This window comes from Accipiter gentilis, chromosome 2 (genome assembly GCF_929443795.1).
Source record: "Accipiter gentilis chromosome 2, bAccGen1.1, whole genome shotgun sequence".
NCBI classification, from domain to species: domain Eukaryota; kingdom Metazoa; phylum Chordata; class Aves; order Accipitriformes; family Accipitridae; genus Astur; species Astur gentilis.
In genome coordinates, this window is record NC_064881.1 from 17,707,957 (window position 1) to 17,728,889 (window position 20,933).

General features: G+C 41.0%; 1 protein-coding gene across 1 annotated transcript in view; it reads left to right on the forward strand.

Annotated features, from left to right (window-relative positions):
• Nucleotides 1-9,557: 9,557 nt before the first annotated feature.
• The window catches only part of C2H8orf34 (chromosome 2 C8orf34 homolog), a 176,947-nt gene continuing 165,571 nt past the window's right edge, over nucleotides 9,558-20,933 (forward strand). Inside the window, exon 1 of the mRNA XM_049828656.1 lies at nucleotides 9,558-9,779. Coding sequence (XP_049684613.1) covers nucleotides 9,711-9,779 — 69 coding nt within the window. The 5' untranslated portion in view covers nucleotides 9,558-9,710. The remainder of the gene's footprint in view (nucleotides 9,780-20,933) is intronic.

Here is a 20,933-nt window from a genome sequence, read left to right on the forward strand (position 1 = left end):
ACCAGTGTACTTTATCTAAAGCTCAGTAATAGCAACCTGCGTACATTCCCACAATCTGTTGGCCATACCAACAATGCTGTTATCTTTCTTACATTTTCTCTGTTTTGAACAGACTGTTCATTCATGCATTTTTTTTTATCAAGTGCAGCATGTTGCTACTTAAGAAAAAAGGCTGCACCAGCAAATCTGGCAGACCAGTGCATTTCTGTTTTCTGAAATATAACTTCTCAAAATTCCTTTCAAAGCTTCAGGCTTTCTGTTCTTTTTATCATTTATCCTTACTGAGGACCTGATACTGATCCTACTAAGTTTAGATGCATAGGCTACATCTTGCAGGTGTGATTCCAAACCTCTTGCAACTTCTTCCTCTCTTTGTAGGTACAAGTAGACAAATGTGTTGTTTACATTGTCATTTTGACAAAACTGCCAGCATAGCATAGTACAGTGAGCTTGATAGATACCATTTTCTAATGAACCATCATATCTGTTTTACAATCCTTTCCACATTCTCCAGAAAATTAATGTTGTACACTGCATGATTCCAGTACTTTGCTCACTCCCACTGCTTATGTTAGTTATGTAGATACTTGCAGTTTCCTCCCTTAATGGTTTTCCAATCGCTTTGTCCTTGTGCTTCTACCCATGCTTTTTCAGCTTTCATGCCATGATTTAGACATCATCAGAAAGTCTTTATGTAAATTCACAATTGTGAGCATCCCCATTTCTTTTTAAAAATCCCTCCCCTACTGCATTTTTCAAAAAGCCTTAAAAGCCAGACAAATGTAAAAAATTTCTTATGCTTATCTTTGATAATGTACTTAAGTCCATAAATGACAGTCTTTTAAGTCATGTATTAATGCTTACCTAATAATTAGAAAATAGTTCTTGTTGTAAAGAAAGCCACTATGCTGAATTTCTATAGTGCATTATGAAAAATACACTATAATTCTAAATGTGTATGGATATTTCCCACAGTACAAAACATTCAAGACTCAGTCCACAAATCCAACTGGAACAGAACTGTAGTCCAATTCATGTAAACACACTAGTAGGAAGATTTAAAGCAGGTCAGCCAATGGTTACTAAAACATTAAAATCTTGACTCCTAGAACACTTAAAAATACAATTAATAGTTAATTGCAGTGTTGTTTATAAGCAGTGAACTAGTATCTCTATAATATATGTGGCTTATATATTTGCATGCTTTATTCTTTTGAGGGGAATTTGGTACCATCCCGCATATTATTTTTTATATGTAGAGTTTGGAATTTCAATTTCCTGATAAGAACATGACTGAACCTAAAATATTTCTGTAAAATAGACAATACATTCCTCTATTTGCATGAAAAAAGTTTCCAGCAAAATAACCGTCTACATCTTTTCTTACAAAAAGCTCAGGCACGTAGGTAACCTAGTCTCCAAATTAAGATTTCAATTTTGCTACAGAAGATAATCCTTTATTTCAAAATTGTTTAGGACAATGAAGCTTATGAAATGCAAATTGCCTTATCAAGTGCTTGAAAATTAATCCTAGATTAAAAATACATTTTAAAATGTTATTAGGGATGTCATGTTACTATTAACAAGCCAAGCTTTTCCCTCTATTTTGGGACAGGAGACAAATTCAATTACCATTTTGCTAATTGTCAGATGTATGTTCTTATTGTAATGCATATTCTTTTAAATGCTTCAAGTTCATAATTGCTAGTGGGAGACAGCTGTATGGCTAAGATTTGGTGTATCAGGTGGAAAATGCAACTCATTAGCAAGGCAGCAGCCTATGAACACCTATGCGCATGCTGCTTTAGGAAAACCAGTTGCAACTTTATAAAAGCAGATAGATGCAGCAATGTTAAACACTAGTTACTTTCCTAACAGAAATATCAATCCCTCTTTCCAATTAAGCAAATCAGCCATGATGAAGTAACCTTGTGTCCAGCATTTTCCATGAGAAACAAACCCAGGGGGATGGATCCCAAGCCAAGAATTTTTCCCCTTTAGAAAGAATCAGATGTGTGTGTGATGGCTGCAATGCTACCAAGGGCAAGCATTCAATGGCACATTGAGTCCAAGGTCCTTGTCCTCATCTTCAAGGACTGTAATGGGCATTGGCATTAATATTTCAAGGACTTCCTCTAATTTCACATCCCTCCAAGTATAAGCAGTAATCACCAAAGGAGATACTATTACCTAATAGTTGCTAAGCTTCCTACTGCAGGAAATTAAATGGGATCATTGCTAGCCTTCCTCTCGCTAAAAAGCAACATATACCTCCTTGCCTGGATTTTTGTGTGAAGATAGCAATCTTTAGGTTAGTAAATTTTCAATTTTTAAGCTCTTATCCCTGGATATTGTCTTCAAATCCAGCTCTGTTATGTCTGGAAAAGAAGATACAGCAGCAATGCCAACTCATGTATTTTTTACCATTACTCCTTTTGTGTTTAGTGTTGGTTTTTTTCTGCCCCTAGTTCCTGCAATCAAATGGCTACAACAGAGTCTTTGCTTTCACTATAAAAAAGGAGTTACTAGAGATCACAGCTTTGCGTCAGGGGAGGGGGCAGGGGAGGAGGGAGGCCCAGAGGCCTTGAAACTGTGAAATTTAAAGGTTTAAAATCTATTTTAAGGTGTCTCTTGATGATTTTAGCTTAGACTCCCTTTTTTTTTCTTTTTTAAATGTTGGAATTTGGCATTACTGGTATGCTCATTGAGCATAATCCTGTTCATTCTTAGGTATGTTCTGGAAATAAAAGGCAACATGGAAAACAGTATCCTGTACATTCTGGGGATTCCTGATAAGTAAGGAGAATCCTTGACTAGTGTTAACTTGTGTTGCTAAGAGCAGAGGAGTCCAAGTTGTACACACAAAAGCTAACTTGAGTGTCTGAAAACTAGTTGTCCTAAACCTCCTCTATCTAGACTGACTTCTACACAGGTTCGCTCCTTTAGCAGCTTTAGTAACGACGTTACCTGCTTTCAGTAGCTTCCTGGAGGAGTGTCTTACAGGCAGCTAAGGCTTAACAGCCCTCCTAGGCTAGAGGTAGCTGTGACTGAGCTCCTCTGCTGGCCACCCCCTCACGCCCCCCTGGAAAACATCATCACAATCTAGCAATACACTTTAAGTGTATTTAGCTAAAAAACATGCTGAAATGCTTGGTAGTTCAGAGCCTATGTGACTTTACCCCTGCAAGTAGTTAGGATACAGTTAGGAGTGCAAACATTTATAATAAACATGCAGTGAGTATACAAACATATTCCGGGTTTAGAGACCCTTAAGTAAACCTTGCTGTCCGAATGCAATACACACGCACAAAAGTAATCGGACTACAGCAGGAACCAGCGTTGCCAGCCGAGTCAGGTACAGCACTTGTTCATGGCCGCGTCTGAGATCTCCCTGCAAAGCAGTTTACAATGCGGTAACCCATGTTAGTAAAGTGTGACTCTTTATTCCCCTCTAGTGGCTGGTCTGCATAGCATTAGAGTTACTAGTCACGGGCTAGAAGAACTAGACCAAACTGTTGGGACAGCAGTACAGGCCAAACTTGGGTCAGTCCCCGCTGTCATCCACACTACCAGAATGCCAACAGTGTGCAGACAAATGGTCTGTGGTCTGGCAGCGCTAGAGAGGGAGGGGAAAGGAACAGTTTTTGAAGGCTTGCGTTTTTATGCTTAGTCACTACCAAATAATTACATTAATATTTGTATCGTCCGGAAAGGAAGAAGAATGTAACTGTCAGTTGGTGTGCTAAGTCTTTTATTTAACTATTTTAGTCCCTGGGTGTCAGTGTAGCTAAATATGGATCTGGCCTGTCTATCTTTAGGAGGGTACCAAGAGCTCTGCTTAGCAGGCTGCATTGTAGTCTTAGCTGGCTTCCTAATATTGCCAGTCTGTAGTCTTCAGTACTTCACTTAAACTGTGAAATCTCAGAGCAGATTTGTCCTTGAAATTTAGTTAACATACACAATCAGGTCCTGATCTATTATCAGTGTGCTCATAAGCACAGCTACTTTTCCTTTTACTTGTGTATTTTGTGTAGCCAAACAGAAAACAACTATAAAAGCGCTAAAAATGGGTATAAGCTGCAATAAGTCTTGAAAGAGTAGTGATTTCTATTAATGGTTGGATTGGTAATATGATATTAACTAAATTTTTCAAGTTTAGATGGCTTTTTCTCTGAATAGGATGAGAGAAGAGCATTCCTGAACAAACTATTGGAAGCAGGAAAGTGAACACGATGAATGAAAACAAATTACACAATACATCTGAGAATAAGAGGAGTCAAAGAGGTAGTCACTCATCACCCTTAAGCACAGTGTGGGTTTATGAATCTTGGATTTTCCAGTGACTTGTTCTTGTCCTTACTAAGAACCTGAGGATAACATAAGCTTTTAAGTTCCGAAGGGCTCCTGCCCTGCAGGGAATAGGAAATGTTTTACCACAGAAGCTGAGTGCCTGTGGCCAAGATCACACTGTATAAAGGACAAAATATCCAAAACTTAGGCTGAATTCTCTAGAATGATGATGCAAAGGAATCCTTGCTCTTTACAACAGGCTCGAGTCTAGCCCACATTTTGGAGTTGTATGGCTCTTGTCTTGGTGTGAATAGAAAACTATAGAAAGGATATTCAAGGCTGTCTAAACTCAAGCTGATGCCTGTGGGGATATTATCCTTTACTGAGTAGGTTTAAAAAACCCCACCAAACAAAATTAAGTATACCAAATCATTAACATGAGCCCTCCGGTGATGTTATTCACAGTTCTGTCTGCTAACTTGATATGGGATAAAAGGTAAATTGGGTATTTCAGTAAAATGTACTAAGATGCTTCAATTTCTTTTGACAACATGCTATCTGAGCAGATCTGTTTTTAGGGGAATACTAAATAAAAAGCTAGATGGCAGCTTTCTAGGTCAGGAACTGCTAGACCTCCATTATTTTAAACAGCTTGAAGCAGTGCAATATTCAGCCACTGTGTGTGTGTGCGTGTGTGTGTGCTGTTTTAGGAAATTTTACAACAGGGGTTTGTAAAGTTCCAAGGCTATGCTTTAGCAATAAAAAATAATGCCTCATGTATAAAGTGCAGGAACTCAGGGATTTTATTTTCCTGATGATAACTTTAGCTGCATTTTTTTTAAAGTACAAGCACACTTTAAGAACTACATTTAGTCAGCTGTTGACTAATGGCTCTCTTACCTCTTCATGAAGTAGATAACGACTTTGCATAGCATATCAAACTCAATAGAAACAGACCACAGTAATGGAAGAAGAATTCTTTGTTACAAACTTATTACATTAAAGGAAACATTGACAAAATTGAAAGATTTATAAAGAACATATCAGCAGGTCTTGATGAATACTACCTCTTTTAATGTGCCTGCTAGTTGTTCTTTTTTTTCCCCTAATTATTTTTGAAAGGTTCTTTAAGGAGTTTCTGATGATTTTTGATAGCTGATACATAAGATATCAAAAACTATATAACATAAAGCACTTTATGCATGGGAGCTAAAAAGCCATGTAAAGGTTAATAAATTAATATATTACCACTATATAGATTTCTCTTAGATCTTAATGTCTTTTTTGCAGTCCAGATGCCATCTCAAAAAATGAACTTCCTACAGAGCATATGGATCAAATTTTAGCCAGCAGGGAGAAAATTGTTGACTTGGCGCCAGGTATTTGTGACCCACAGAGTACCTTTACAGACAACCAAGTCATCAGTTTCCTTTTCTGCTAGGCAGTGGCAGGTCTGCCTCCTGAAGAACACTTTCTTTGCATGTAAAGCCTGGGTATTTTAACTCCAGCAATGATGAATGGGTACTGCAAGTACCCATAACTTTGAAAATTCAGTGCTCAATGTTGGAACTGCAGCAATCTTATTCCTGAAAAATGGATGACAGGACTGAAATTATGTAGAGTACTATAGAATTACTTAATGGGTCCCTACTCTAGTGAAGTCCTTGAACTAAGTAAGTCAAACCTTACTACCTACCAAAACATGCACGCTCTTCTCTTGGTGAGAAGAGCGAAGGATGAGAAAACCAAGAACATAAGAAGCATGGAGCTCAGACATCACAGGTGTGGACACAGGATAAAAACTGAATAGAGTGTGTTGCCAAGCATCTTAAAATTACCTCTGTTCTTTTGCCTCCCTGTTTGTTTTTTTATCTTACGGTTTTTACTTTGCGTGGTGCATATAATTTGAAATTGGGACACCTTTCATTTTTTGATGTCTGTGTGCAAATTCTTGCAGTCATTTCTGTTATTGCAGTTCAGTCCTGAGTGTTAGGTAGATGTACATGCTGTATACTGTTCTTTAAAGAAAAGTATCTAGAAAATGAAGCAAGGATCATGGCAAAGCAAAATAAAGAGACTCTATTTTATTACTTGGGTTGTAAAGTAATTTAGTTTCAGTTGCTTATGCAAAAAGATTGCTGAGAGTAATATAAGCTTATGCATGTCCCAATCAGTAATTTTAATCCAAGAGATTTTTTTTTAAATCTGTTATGCTTTGGTATTAAAATGAAAGTTCATTTAATACCAATTTTAAAAGCTAACTTAAAATATCTTAATTAAAGAAAAAAAATATGTTTTTCTTCTAACAACTGAGAGGACAGAAGGGACATACCCAGCTCACTGTGCTTTTTGGCAAATTACAGGTATTTATTGATAGTTATCTTAGTGTGGCTTTTCTTAAATCTAGCAATATTTTTTGTGCTTTCTTGGAAAAAAGAGGAAAAAACACTAACAGTGAAGTTCCTTTTCCTACTTTATCATGCCACTGAGCCTATGCTCTCTGCAGGAGACACCTGCACTCCCATACTTCAGCACTCAGGGAGCTTTCTGTCAGGGAGCTGCTGGAGACCTTCAACTAGGAAACAGTAGCACAAAGCTCTTGGTAAGGAACTGTCTGTGTTTATATCTCCCCTACAGTGCCTTATCCATATCAAAGGATAACCTGTCAGTTAAGTGTTATAGGAGCTGTGGGATTATGAGATGTGTCTATTTAGAAAGCTAATTCTGCATTTGGCCTTGGAACCTTTCCCAGCCACAGTGGGATTGCTAGTGTGTCTCTCAAGGCAACTGGAAAGTCTAGATTATAAATCTGGGTGAGGATTAAGAGAGGGCAAAGAAGGTCTAGGCATATAGGAAGCAAAAATGAGAACAGATACCAGAAAGATCCATCATCCTTGGAGATACTCAAAAGCCATCTGGAAATAGTGCTGGGCAACCAGCTCTAGGTGACCCTGCTGTAGCATGGGGGCTGGACCAGTCCCTTCCAACCTCAACCATTCTGTGGGAGAAAAATAAAACCTACAACCAAAACCCTGAGGTTTTAACACTGAGAACTTAGGATCTAGCTAGTTGCACAATATGCAACCACAGACAGTTATGCTATCTTTAAAACCTCATTTAATAAGTTCTCTTTTCTATTTGTATTGCCAATAGTCTTGTTTCTTTTCTTCAGTCCTCATATTGGTTTACATAGAGCAGTGACAGTTTGCAGGTCCTGGTGCGGTCAGGTCCCAGCAGGTCTGGAACTACCACTGCTTTGAAAAGTCAGGCTGTGTAGGGCCATAGAAACATATGTTCTCATTTTTGGATCATGGGAGGGAAGCATCATTTTGCAAAGTGGGAGACTTTTATCTATTGGAGCAGTCTGGGTTCTGGTGAGATTTGTGAAATTTTACAAACATCCTCATCTGATGGGAATCATTAGAGCCACTATGGAGGACCTGCATCACTGGCAATTACAGTTATGATTGTATGATCCTCATTAGGCTGATTAAACTAGGTTAGCACCATATTCTTTAAGTGGCACCAGGCAAAGCAGCTGTACTTTGCTGGAGATGATATTCTAAAACTCTAAGCTGGTATGAATCTTAGATTACCAACACACTAAAAATCCAAATAAAAAAAGGCCATATTTTAGTGGCTACTATGGAAAATAAACACTCTGCCTCACTGTGATGAGCAGTGAAACTTGAGTATGTTCCAGCAAAACCATTAAAGCATTCTACAAGCTATTGCTTATGTTACACAGTGCACTGCAAACTCTTTATAATACACTTACACCTGACCTCCTTCTAGGTAGAGGCATGAGTTTTAGGTCAGTAAGAAGGACTTTGAAGTCAAACAACAATCAATGGCTGTGGGAGCAGAACTCCCAATCTTTTTACTCCTGACAAAATTCATCCTTTGACAGTTTCTGAATCAGGAGAGGCTTGTACTCTCGCATTTGCAGAACACTACTTGATTGGGAGCAGGCAGCCTGATTCAGCAGATGTGCTGAATGTTCCCAATATTCTTCAAAGCTGTTTTGTGCTTTAAAAAAAAAAATCTTATAAAAAAATAAGATATGTGTTCTTTACTGTGTGGTGGTTTGGTTTTTTTTAACAGGTGAATGCTGGTACAGCAGAATCAGTTATTGCAGAAGAACAGAAGTGTCAAATCCCGAGAAGCTTGTTTTTGTTTGTTCTTCTCTGAGGGAAGAAAAAAAAAAGCTGGTTATGACCCTGCTTCCAGAAAAGGTGGGGAACTAATTACTTGAAGTGGAGAAAGAATAAGTACTGCTTCTTTGATGTAGCCATTAACTCACTATTCCCTGAAGCTAGCTGGAAATTTCTTATTTCCTCCACCAGGTTTTGGACTAGAGCCCTTGGCTGTTGGAAGGAACTCGACACAACCTGCAACCGGGCGCACCTACATAGCTGCTTGTATTATTGTAGTGAGATGCTCAATGTCGCTAATAGGGAATTTCATCGGTATCGTAAGAAAGGTAATATTTTAAGATTTAAAAGTAATTTAAACAAAATTTAAGGAAAAGCGCTGGCTCTAGTCCCTGCACCCCCATTCCCTTCTATCCCAGAGACTCGTTTCACTCACTCCCCGCGACCCTCCACCAGGTGAAGTTTGCGAGTGCCGGTCAGGCCCCTCACACCGGGCGGCCCGCGGAGCTCAAGCCCGCCCGGGCGGGCGGCTCCCAGCCTGGGGGCGCAGAGCAGGGTGGGGACCCTGGTAAAACGCCGGTGCGCAGAGCAGCGTACGCGGAGGGGGGTGTGTGGAGAAGCCCGTTCCCGGGAGGGCAGAGGGAGCGGCGGCGGGAAGGAGGCAGAGCAGCCCCCACCTCCCTCCTTTCCGCCCGCCCTCCTCCCCCTTCTCTCGCTCCCGCCTTTTGTGCGCCGGAGCCCGGGCGTCAACGGGCGCCAACGGCCGCGGCGCTGACAGGAGCCCCCGGCCATCGGCTTCGGGAGCGGCGCTGTCGCGAGGGCGGCAGCTCGAGCCGCGGCTGTTCCCGTAACCAAGGCGCTGCCAGGCACAGGCGCGCGCGCACACACACCACACACACACACACACACACACACACAGAGCGCGGACCGGCTCGGGCTCGGGGGCCGCCTTTGCAGCTCTTCTCTGCCCTGCACCATGCTCCGCTCCAGGCAGCGCCGGCCCGCTGCTCCCTGAGGGGAGACAGCCCGCCGCCGCCCCGCGCCCCGTTACAGCGGGCGACTGGCACCCGGCTAACCGCCCCCCCTCCCGCGGTTACCTGAGTTAGCTCCGTCCCGGGGACTTCGGGCTGCCGCCCCTTCGCAGCGCCTCACCCCGCTCCCGCTGTGGTAGCCCTTGGGCGGCGGGGGAGCGAGCCGCGAGCAGCCGGAGGGACTGCAGCCGCCGCCGGGGAAGAGGAGCTCCAGCCCCCGCCTCCGGAGCTCTTCATGGCGTCTCACCAGCAGACCAGGATCCAAGCCTACCTGGAGAAGAATAAGATCGGTCCCCTCTTCGAGGTAAGGTGCGCTCTTGCCGGCCGGCCCCCCCGATGGCCGCGGCTCCCCGCGCAGCACAGGTGAGCGCAGGGGCGAGGACGAGTTCGAGGCGCCGCTTCGGCGTCTGCCCGGCTGGGGAGGGGGAGGGCAGCGCCGGCACCCCCTGCCCTGCCGCCCCGTACCACCCGTGTGCCCTCGTGTCCCTCCTCCGCGCCCCTCCGAGTGTCTGTCGGAGCTCCGCGCAGCTCTCCCTGCCCCGCTATCCCGCCGATGTGCCCCGCTGCTTCGCCCCGCCGCGGGCGCGCCGCCCTCTGCTTCACACGCGCCCAGGCGGGTCGTGAAAGAGGTGCCCCTTCGCCCTCCCACCCGCGGCCCCAGTCCCTGCAGGCGCCCACGCGGCTCTGCTCGCCTCGCCTCGCCAGCCGCGGAGCCCCGCCGTGGTGGGACGGCGGCCCGGCGCCGGCCGTCCGGCCGCGGGGAGCGGCGTACCGGCTCACCTCCCGTCCGCCGTGACGGGGAGGGGGCGCTCCCAAGCCCCCCTCCTCGTCTCTAGGGCGGCAGCGCTGAGCAGCGAGTCTCGGGGGGCGTGGGTGGGCGCCGCACGGCCCGCGGGCGAGACCCGAGACGCTGTCCTTCGGCGACCGGCTAGCGAGGAGGGAGAGGGTGGGATGCCTGCCCGCCGGGGAACCAGCCCTCTGGACCGGGGACTCGGGAGGAAATCTGTCCTGCGAAAAGTCCGTGTCGATGGTGTTTTCAGAAATTTTTATCTGCAGTCGTACACTTGGGAACCGTATTTTTGTTATAGATTTTCCTTGGTCTTACAAAGATGCACTTGCTTGGATTTGTAGATGCACAGATGTGAATATTTTACTGTTTTGGTGCATAAGCTACGAATACTTAGAATTTGAAAGGGTGCTGGAGCAATCGTGATTATTACATTTTATCATCCTGTTTCTCATACAGTTTTTACATCTAAATGCACATATATTATACTCTGGCAGTATTATCCCAAGACACAAGTCTTCCTTTTTCAGTATTTAACTTGTTCTCAATCAAGCTTGCTATGTATGAAATCTTTTTTATTCTGGTCCGGTGGATGCCTTGTCTTCAGTGTATGTTTTGGGTAGCATTTGCCAACCCTCATAAGAAAGGTTCAAATTTTGTAGAAAACTGTTTGCTAAGGGTCAGGTTTTGTATTTTGCATGGGCTGAGGTTGTTGTGAAGGATTATATTGGCTCAGTGTCAGAGGTGTTAGATATTTTGCAATAAATAAACCCCTGTTTGATGGAATGGTAACTGGGTACTAGGGAACAGCAGGTGATTTTTCTAGTTCTAGAATTCATATAAACTGAAACATTTGTGTGGTCCAATTTCCAAATAAAGACTCTTCAATCCACACAGTTGCTGGGGCTATATACGTAACTGACACCTGTATATTTCAATGGGAATTAAGTGCCTTGGGGTTGTTGAGGAGTTAGGCCCCTGACAGCTGTCATTTTCTTCTAAAATGTCTTAACCCATTGTCTTAAACATTAAAATTCAAAGAAACTACTTGACATCACTGTTCTGAGTCACTGTGTTTTAACCTAGTTTTTCTGTAGTGTAACGTGCTCATCTCTATTGTTTAAATAGGAGCATGCTTTAGTTATCAATAGTGGAGGAAAAAATGAAGAAGTTGTATTTGTTATAGCATTTCATATATCACTAAATATTTCACTAATCACCATAATGTAGGAAATTCATCATGGTAGAAAGACTCTGTGGAAGGCTCTTTGCATAACCTTGCAGGCTGTCTACAGGTTGTTAGTGCACTCCTGTATACCGGGAAGAGATTTTTGTGTGAAACCCATTACACCTGAATACTAGGGAGTGGATTTAAGATATGGGGCTGTAGCATTCATGTAGCTGTTTAAAGTTATTTTTATCCATAACACTGGGAGGAGGGGGATCGTAATTCCTATCTCCTTCACTTCCTGATTAGCCGTTTAAAATCTACTTACATATTTAATTTTGGTGATGTATTTTTTGTTCTCAACAGTCTTTTTTAAGATCTGTAACCTGTGCTTGATCTTGTAGTACTTAGTAAGGGGAAGACATGTATTTGAAGTTGACGGGAATTGATCAAAGACTATGCATAGGGTGAAGCTTACGCTCTATAGTAGTATTCCTATTATATATGCATTGTGGTATATCAAGAATACCATGTGTTCACAGTCAGATATATTCATTAAAGCATCAGTTTTTCATGTCTCCAAAAGTTCTGACACATTGAGAAGAGAGACCTGTGCTTCCTCGTTCATTCGGGAACAGCTCGCATTTTCTTACACCACTTCTGGTTTTGATGCTAATTAATCACCACTTGTCATGGATGACAGCCATCTTTTTTTGCAGTGAGTACTAATTTTCTAATAGCAAGTCAGAACAGAGTGGACTTGGATTCAGTTTTCTGCAGTGTTATTTGCTAAGCAGGTTATGACTAAAATTGCTCAATATATGCTTCAAGCCAACATTTTAGGAAGTGCATAAAATAATACTGGGTAATTGAGGGCAGTCACAGGAAAGAAGAAAGTGGAGAGAGGACATGCATGCTTTCTGAGATGAAGGCAGGGATGGTGATGCATAAACAAGTCATATTGCATACTTGCATAGTGAATGATCAGTGATCAGGAGGACTTAACGCCATAGATCTTAGACACTTATGAAGGCACGGTTAGCTGATGACTGGAACAGTGGTTTCCTGATGATGAAGTACAATTCCCCTGCATTAAAGTTGATCAGTAGATGCTGTTAGTTGCTAGCTGGTCATTCTGTTCCAGTTGCTTGCAGTTATCCTGGTAGTGTCTCTTTTCTCAATTCTGTCCTGTATTTGTGGCCTTCTGTTACCATGGTTAGGGCTTTTGGTACTTCATTAACTAGCAGTATCTACTTAACAACCTCTGTCAGTTTTATTTCTTTGCTGAAGTTTTGTATGGTTTGTCTAATTTGTGTAAAAGAGAAGTGTTCAAAAGAAGTGCTGACATGTGAGATGCAGGAAGACTGTAGGCCCTCCCTTGGTTAAAAAGTTGTTTCCATCTCTATAAAGAAAGGTAGGAGTAACCTTATGGTGAAAGAATTAATGAGCCTAGGCTGACTTAGCAGGCATCAGTCTTGTACTGACTACCAGTACCTGTTAACGGATAGTAGGAAGTCCTATCCACTCAGCTATGAATAGTAACACACAGATTCGCTTGATTCCAAACATTTTTACTAGTTAAATTCTTATTTATGGCTTAGAGGTGGGAAGGAAGGTGGGTGGGAATTAGTGTGTACATCTAAGACTGTGTCCATTTTGAGATTTAAAACAGATTGCAAAACAACTTTGATACTTCAGCCTCATTTCCCCCTGTTGAATGTCGGTCCTCAAATCATGTTTTTTCAAAACTGTTACTTCTCTGCCATTTCATTTTACAGGTGCCTAAGGTTTTTGCAGGTAAAATTCCTCTGAACCCATAGGTCAACTTCTAAATGCCCCAGGCCATGCAGGTGTTGTTAGTGCTGACAGTAAGGTCTTAAGTTAACCCCTTAAATTCTGTCAGGTTTCATGAGTTGGCTTATCCTGTTCTGTTTAGGTTGTGTAGGTTTTGTGTGTTATGTTTTTACTTTTTTTTTTCTTTTGCTTTTGAAAGCTTAGACATGTTTCTGTAATAGATTATTGGCATCTGAGAATACTGTGGTTAGACACCTAGTTTAGGTTGAGGAATGCCCTTTAGAAACGCCTCTCTTCTGGGATTTTTGTGGTAATATGTAGCGTAGCACTACCTGATTTATTTTTTTAGGTTTTTTTTTTTTTAGATTTAACTTGGAATGTAACAAGAATTCTAAATATGAATTATTTCTGTGATGAAGCTTCTCCGTTGTTTTTTTCCATCTTTCTAAAATGTGAACAGGAGGTGTGTGCCTAAAATTGGCTGGGACAGAGTATTCAGAATCAGCACCCACTCATTTCTGTCTGAGTGAAGTGTTGACCCACTTTGCATTTCAAGCATCCAATCCAACCAATTCTTTTCGTGTGCTAATAATCTCAATGAATAATCCTGCTGCCTGTGAGTATCCATACATCTAGACTTCTGTATGACTCTTCAGTTGTGTTCTCATTTGGGCAACCTGACAGTTAGTTTCTGTGAATTTGAAAGCTGCATCAGCACTCTTAAGAACAGATTGCAATAAATCTTCAAGAGCTCCAAGATAAATTTAGTGTTTTGGAGTTTTCTTATTTATAGAACTGTAGCTAAAAAGCATCCGGCAGGTACACTGTTGTTACACAAACCAGAAGACTGTAATTTCTTTGAGTTATAAAAAACCGAAATAACTCTTCTCAAAATAAACATACCAAACCCCTGGCTACCTAAGAATTTTTCTCGAAGTAATGTGGGTTTAGAACTATAATTTTCATTTTGAACAACACAAAGGCTGCATTCATTTTACCACACTCGCCTTGGGTTTTTTTAGCAGAAAAAATTTCTGAAGCAAATATAATAGGAAACTAATTTTTTTTTTTTTTAATTTATGGGGTTTTTTTTCCTAAATGAGACTGCATTATTGGTGTATATTATGCACTGGCTTCCATTATTTAATTTAAATAAAATAACTAGGCTTCTGACTTAAACCTTAACGCATCCTAATGCACCTGTTTGGTGACTAACAGTATTTGTAGTGCACCTTGTGACTGAGTTAGCCAAAGTTTGGGAATGAATTCTGGAGTTTGGACCATCTTTTGAAGCAACGTTTGCCCTCAGTTCTTAAATACACAAATGTAGACACAGTCAACTTGAGCATCTCATTTACCAGTTTAAGATTCCTCACAGTATCAAGTTATGTTTTAAGCTGCAATATCTGCAATGTGAGTGATAGGGATGCTATCAAAGAATTGTTTTCTTTTGAGCTTGCTCAAATCTTCTTTTATTTTATTTTGGTATTATGCTTAACGGGTTAGATTCTGTTGCTAGCATGAAGGGGTCTGTATTCTGGATGATGTGAATTCACTTTGAGAAGCATTTAATTTCAGGCAGCTAGATGGAGCCTTTGGAAGACCAAGTTTTTCAGTACTTAGACATCACAAGCATCATTTTAGGTACTAACTGATTACCCAGTGACATTGTTTCAGCCTGGCAGTCCCTCTTTCAGAGAAGCCAATATTAGCTGTTTTTCTACGGATGTGTGGAAACCAGCAGTGATGTAGAAATGCTGCAGTGTTACACAGTGGGGGGTAGGGAATCATTTATAAGTTCTAATTTTTTTTGTTGCCTGCTACAGTAGGACTTTGTGGTAGCCTTGATGTGCACTGAAGTAAAAGACCTACTTAAGGGGAATGAAAGTCAAATGGAAAAAAATGGTGCAGAGATGTCCTTTGCTTTTTTGAGAATTCACTGTGCATTGTAATAGTTGCCTTGCTAAGGTTGTCTTTAAGGCAAAACAAGTGAAAAACCCTGATTAAAAACTATAGATAGACCTTTTCCCAATAACAAACAGTTCCATGAGCAACGGCTTTATGCTTTTTGCTTGGATTTTGTGGTGACCAACAAGATACAAAAGTTATCAGAAATTTCGCTGTGGATGAGGCATTCATAATTCTTCTCTCCTGTGGAATCTGGGTTTAAGAAAGGAGGTTGGTTCTGAATGAGGAGAATCACATGTTTTGGTCTTGCTACCTGACTAGTTAATTTCTCAACATTTGAAAGAACTTGCATTTTTGTGGTGTCTTCTCCTCTGGGATTTTGTCTGAAATTAGTGGAAGGTTTAAAAAGAATACTAGAAAGAGACAGTGAAAGAGATCACTGATACAGGTATGCATTTATGGGGTCACAAACATAGATGATAATCAGATAAACCTTGTTTCCACAGTGGCAAAAACATTACTTTCCTGAATGGGAAATGTGAGCTTTCTTAATTGCTTTTAAAAAAATTTTCCTTCTGGGCACAAGATACAGAATAATAATTACATTTGAGGAATTGTATCTAAGATATGAAATGAGAAAATGAAAGAATCAGAATAACTTATTTTTTTTTACATTAACTTTTCATGTTTTTAAACTCTCAAAATAACAATTACTTTGTTTCCTGAGAGGGGGAGGAGAAGGTATTACTGGCTTGCCATAAAAAATAGCTGGGAAGATGAGAGGTAGTTCTCAATTGAGTTGCTCTCACTATCATGTACCAGCAGAGCCTGGCTGCTCAATATTAAGTTCTAGAGCTAGCAGATGTTCCCGTTTAAAATAAAATAGAATAAAATAAAATAAAATGAGTCTAATGACTTTGCTCTAGGACATGCAGTGGGACAATGATGATTTTGAATTTTTGTCTGCAACCCTTGTTGTAATGAATCAGCCTGGATCAAAATAAGCCCACTACTACTGCTCTTTTTTTCTTTTTTTTTTAATCACATTATGAAGTCTCTTCCAAGTTTTGGATGATATTTAATGCATGGTGTTAATTAAGCCTGAAGTAAGCTCTTCAACTGTTTTGTTTCTTTTGATTAATCCAGTCTTTTGGTACAAAGGACAAATGGAAATGTCAAATATTAAATAAAAAACTTTAATGGCTTTAACTCAGTCTTTGATTTTTCTTCTAATGTGTTCTTTGCTGTTACTGATCTATGCTTTTCCAAGTGGGCTAGATGCTATCTGTACCCCAGAGTCAGCACAGTCTCAGCCCTCTGGTCGTTTTGGAGCTTCTGAGAGGGAAGGGGGAAGCTAGTACCTTAACTGGCATTTCTGCCACATGTGATGTGCTTCTTTACTGTTCTGGAGCAAGTGGGTTTCTTACTCAGCTTCTTTATCTTGGCACTGACTGAAAAGATGCCCCTAGAAAGACACCTGTTATTAGTGCTTGCTTCTTTTAAAAGTGTTACTTTCTAAATGGAAGTGATAAAAATAGAGTTAGAAACATAATATTTAGGAGCATTTTAACATCATGTTCTTTTACAGTTTGCCACTAATTTTGAAGATCTAATCAATATTCTTTCCCTTTTTTCAATGTCTTTTCTTCCCTCTTGTTACTTTCAATTTTCTCTCTTGTTTATGTAAATGAAGAGGTGGGAACTGATAATTTCTCATTTTCATTTGTCTAGTGCTTGTGTTCTTTTGTTTGTTTTTTTAATTGAGATTTTAAAATTTTTGTCTTGTGGTATTTTATTTTTTGGGGAAAGCATCTGTGCTTTTGTATGAGTGAGAGTTAATGGCGATACTTTGTTACCTCTGGACTTTGAGAGGTGGCTTCAGGCATTTTTATGTTTACCAACTTTTGGAACAAAGACTACCCAACCCCCTTAATGTCTGTAATATCCAGATAAAAATGAGGTGTTATTGACTGTCTTCTGTATTATCCCACTTGCACAGATGCACACTTTCTTATTCTCCTAGCTGTGAAGTATGAGAGAGGGATATCTTGTGTGTTAAGAGAAGATGCTTCTCCTCCTGAAACCATGAGAAACAGTTAAAACCCAGCTGAAAGCAAAGTAATTTTCAAATAGAATTGTTAGGAAACTGTTGGCCTCCTGACTAAGGCAGTGTGCTGTTGCAGACATTACTGAAGGTGGTGAAAACCAGCACTCATTTGATAGGAGGAACAAGGATTCATGACTTTAATTCTAGGATGTAGGAAAAGAGCTTGATCACTTGAAGAGCACACCTGTGCCTTTGCCAAGACAACCCAACATCCGTATCTGCTCTCAGTATAGAGAGTAATATCCTTTTAAAAAGCTTGTAACAGAGACATTTTTGATGGCCTTAACTTTTATGTGACGTACCATATGCCATGCTGTGTTAATGTCTCTGTCGGCTACTCAGTTTCACTGAATACCTATTTTTAGTTCCATCCAAAAGTGTTCAGGCAGAGTTGTTAAGTGGAAGTTATGATGCCCCTCTGTTTTGCTCTTCTGTTGGTTTGGGCAGTTTTTCTTTCCCTATTCACATAAAATTCAAGTATTATCTTTGCATTAAACATAAGAGTTTCCAGTGAAACACCTCAGTTTTGAACATAATTTTACATAGCACTGTGAAGAAATGTCCATACAAAATGAAGAATGCATGTGAACCTGCTTACCCATGATAAGTAGAAGGCTATTTTACATTAGCCACCTCTTAAAAAATTTCTTTCCATACAGAGAGTGGAAATTGTTACCTTCTTGTGTATTTACATGAAGCATTCTTTCTCTCTACTCATTTTGCCAGCTCCCTGAAATGTTCAATGAGTAAAATCACTCTATTCATGCACCAGATTTCTCTGTAGTGGCTGGAACAATATGCTTATCAAGCTCTTTTGTTGGCTTCTGGAGGAGCTGTTTTCTGGGGCAGGAATCATGAGAGTTTGGGTCTTTCAGCTGTGTTGGAGCCTTTTTAATCCAATCATTCCTCCTTTCATTGCTTGTTTTACTCCAGACACTGGTGGTTTAGTACTCAGAAATGCAGGTTTTATGGCTGATCTTATAGCTAGTTGCTGCAGATCCTGTTCATCTTAATTGCTGGCTGCCCATTCCTGCTGTCCTTGTTCCAGAACTGGCGGTAGTCTCATACTACAATAACACAGTTTGGGAAGATGAAATAGAAGAAAAGTAAGTCTACAAAGAAGTGAAAAGTGTTCAGTTGGTTTAGCTTGGTGGGTCACCATGTGGTCTGATGAGGGGCATGGCATTGACTCAGGAGAGAAAATGTAGGTGGCCAGAGGGTGAGGAGAAGGAGTACAGCTGCCTTCTTCTGCAGTAGCAAGCTGCTAGATGAGCGTAAGTGATCTCCAATCACTCCATGAGTTTGAACTAACTGCTCAGCCCTGTACACCAGGAGCTTGTGTGCTTAAGTTAGCTTCATATGGATCTTGCCTTTTAAAGGTGCGGTTCCCCATAGGTCAGGAAAATGTCATGGAGCCTGGCCCAGTCCCTTCTGTGAAGGAGCAGAAGAGGGAGTTGAATAATTAGGGAGGATGGCCTAAAGAATTAGGAGGAAATGGACCATATGAATACACTGACTGTGAAAGTGAGAATGGATAGGAAATGGAAGGGGATAGGATAACAAAGATTAATGCTACATTGCCAGTGCGTTCTTTTTCTCTTCTTTTTCTCTTCTTTTTCTCTTCTTTTTCTCTTCTTTTTCTCTTCTTTTTCTCTTCTTTTTCTCTTCTTAGTCCCTACAGTCAAATGGTTACGTGGGATCTGCACTTTCTTTTTTTAAAGAAAGGTTCTAGTGCTTGTGGTTGCTGAGAGTATGACTGAAGGGTGAGAAACACAGGGCAAATACAAGAAAATATAACTTCTTATCATCTAAAGAAATGTGCATGTTTTGCTGTGTCTGACTCAGACTTCTAGAACTTCATCTTGGCAATACTGCTTGCGTATAGATTTGCCAGGGAGTTAAAGGTGTCCTTAGCACTACCGTTAGCACTGGCTGCTGTGCCACAAACTCCTTCATCAAGATTACATTACTCTCCAATTTGATAGGCATTGTGTCTCTGCTGACATTTGTATGAGTGGAGAGGTAAACTGATGATTGTGAAGGACTCCTCTGGTCAGGTATCTATCTCAAGGAAAGGAATTCTGAATGATAAGTTCTGTGTTTCTTTTGGCACACTAATGCAGAAAAGCTGCTCTGTGTTGTTGATAGCAGAATTTGTCCTAGAAGCCTAAATATGTGGAAGCTGTCTCCTCTGGAGACTTGGGAGATAGGAAGAAAAAAAATTTATGAGGCAAATTCTGTGATAGTTTTGTAGAGATGAAATCGGGGGGCATGGATGTGAGTAAGGCTATAGTTTCATTTGAAGGAGAAGAAAAGAGGCAGGTTAAGATTACTGTATTTCTGTGACTGGATTTGCTGGGATTTCTCAAACTGATATGTGTGTGTGTGTGCATGTGCATGCCCTATGCAATGCACGTAGGCGCTCTGAAGTGTTCAGACACGCTGAGAATCCCACGTGCGCTGGACAAAGATTCCACATAGATGTGGTAGGTGCTGTATGTTCCTGTTCAGACATATTGTATTAACTGCACATGTCCAGGCCCATTTGGCATGACATGCTCAATGCACCCAATGTGATGTGGGTATTTATCTTCCTAACCATTCTGAAGAATCTTGTCCTTCCTGCCTAATCAGGAAAAAGCAGAGATGTCCAGGGAAACACAAGCTGAGGACAAAACCAAGGTTTGCAGATGCAGAAATTCCTCTGGGAGTACCATCATGAAACACCACTCCTAATTGTGCTGAGGATGGACTGCACAGGATTAACCTTAGAGAAATGGCAGGCTGCAACTCACTCAATGAGTTAGACACATCCTTTTGCATGATGTAGAGCCCCCCTGAAAAAAAAAAAAAAGGTGTTTCAGAGCTCCTTGTAAGTGTGCCCTGGTTCAGAATAGTGCCAGTAGATAATAATGCCTGTAGTCTAATGCGAAGTGTAGGATAGTGAAGCTATCTGGAGACAAAGGCTGAATGGAGACTTACCAATATGGAACAAAGAAGGGATACAGAAAGAGAAGACTAAATTGCTAGAGTAACAGGTTTAATCTCTATTTGTTATCCTGTGAAGGAGGAATACCTGAAAGAAAAAGATGGAAGGGCAGAAAAAGGGACAAAGGTAAATGAGAAACTCAGGAGAATTTATTTTATTCTGTGTTTCGCTATGGTAATAGAAAAAAGATTAGAGGAATGAAGTTGGCCAAAATTAAGATCCACTTAACATTTACTTAAACGCCGAAGAAAAAGTTAGGAAGTCAGGAGAGGAAATAAAATACACAGTAGCTACGGTACTGAAATGGTAGCCAGTTATCTGGCTGCTGTTCCTACCTCTGCTACTGCTGTCCTGCTGCGTTATCACGTATTATTCTGTGCTTGTGTTTCCCTTTCCTTTGTCTTGTTTATCTGAACAGAAACTGCAAACCTCTCTGGCTTTTACAGTCTTTACATGGTTTAGGAGTTTTCACAGCAAGGCCCTGAGCTCGTTATGACCCTTCTGCTTCCTCTTCTTTCTTTGTGCTGCCTCAGTGCTTGGTAGTGCTATTAATCCCATTAATTGGTGCCACACATTCAAAAAAATTGATTTCTCCTCCCTTCTCCCCTGCTTAGTGTGACAGTTCAGAGCATTGACAAGTCTCAAGGCTGCAGTGCAGTCCATGTGAGCACATTGTGTTCCCACAGGGAGCCCTGCTGCAGTTGG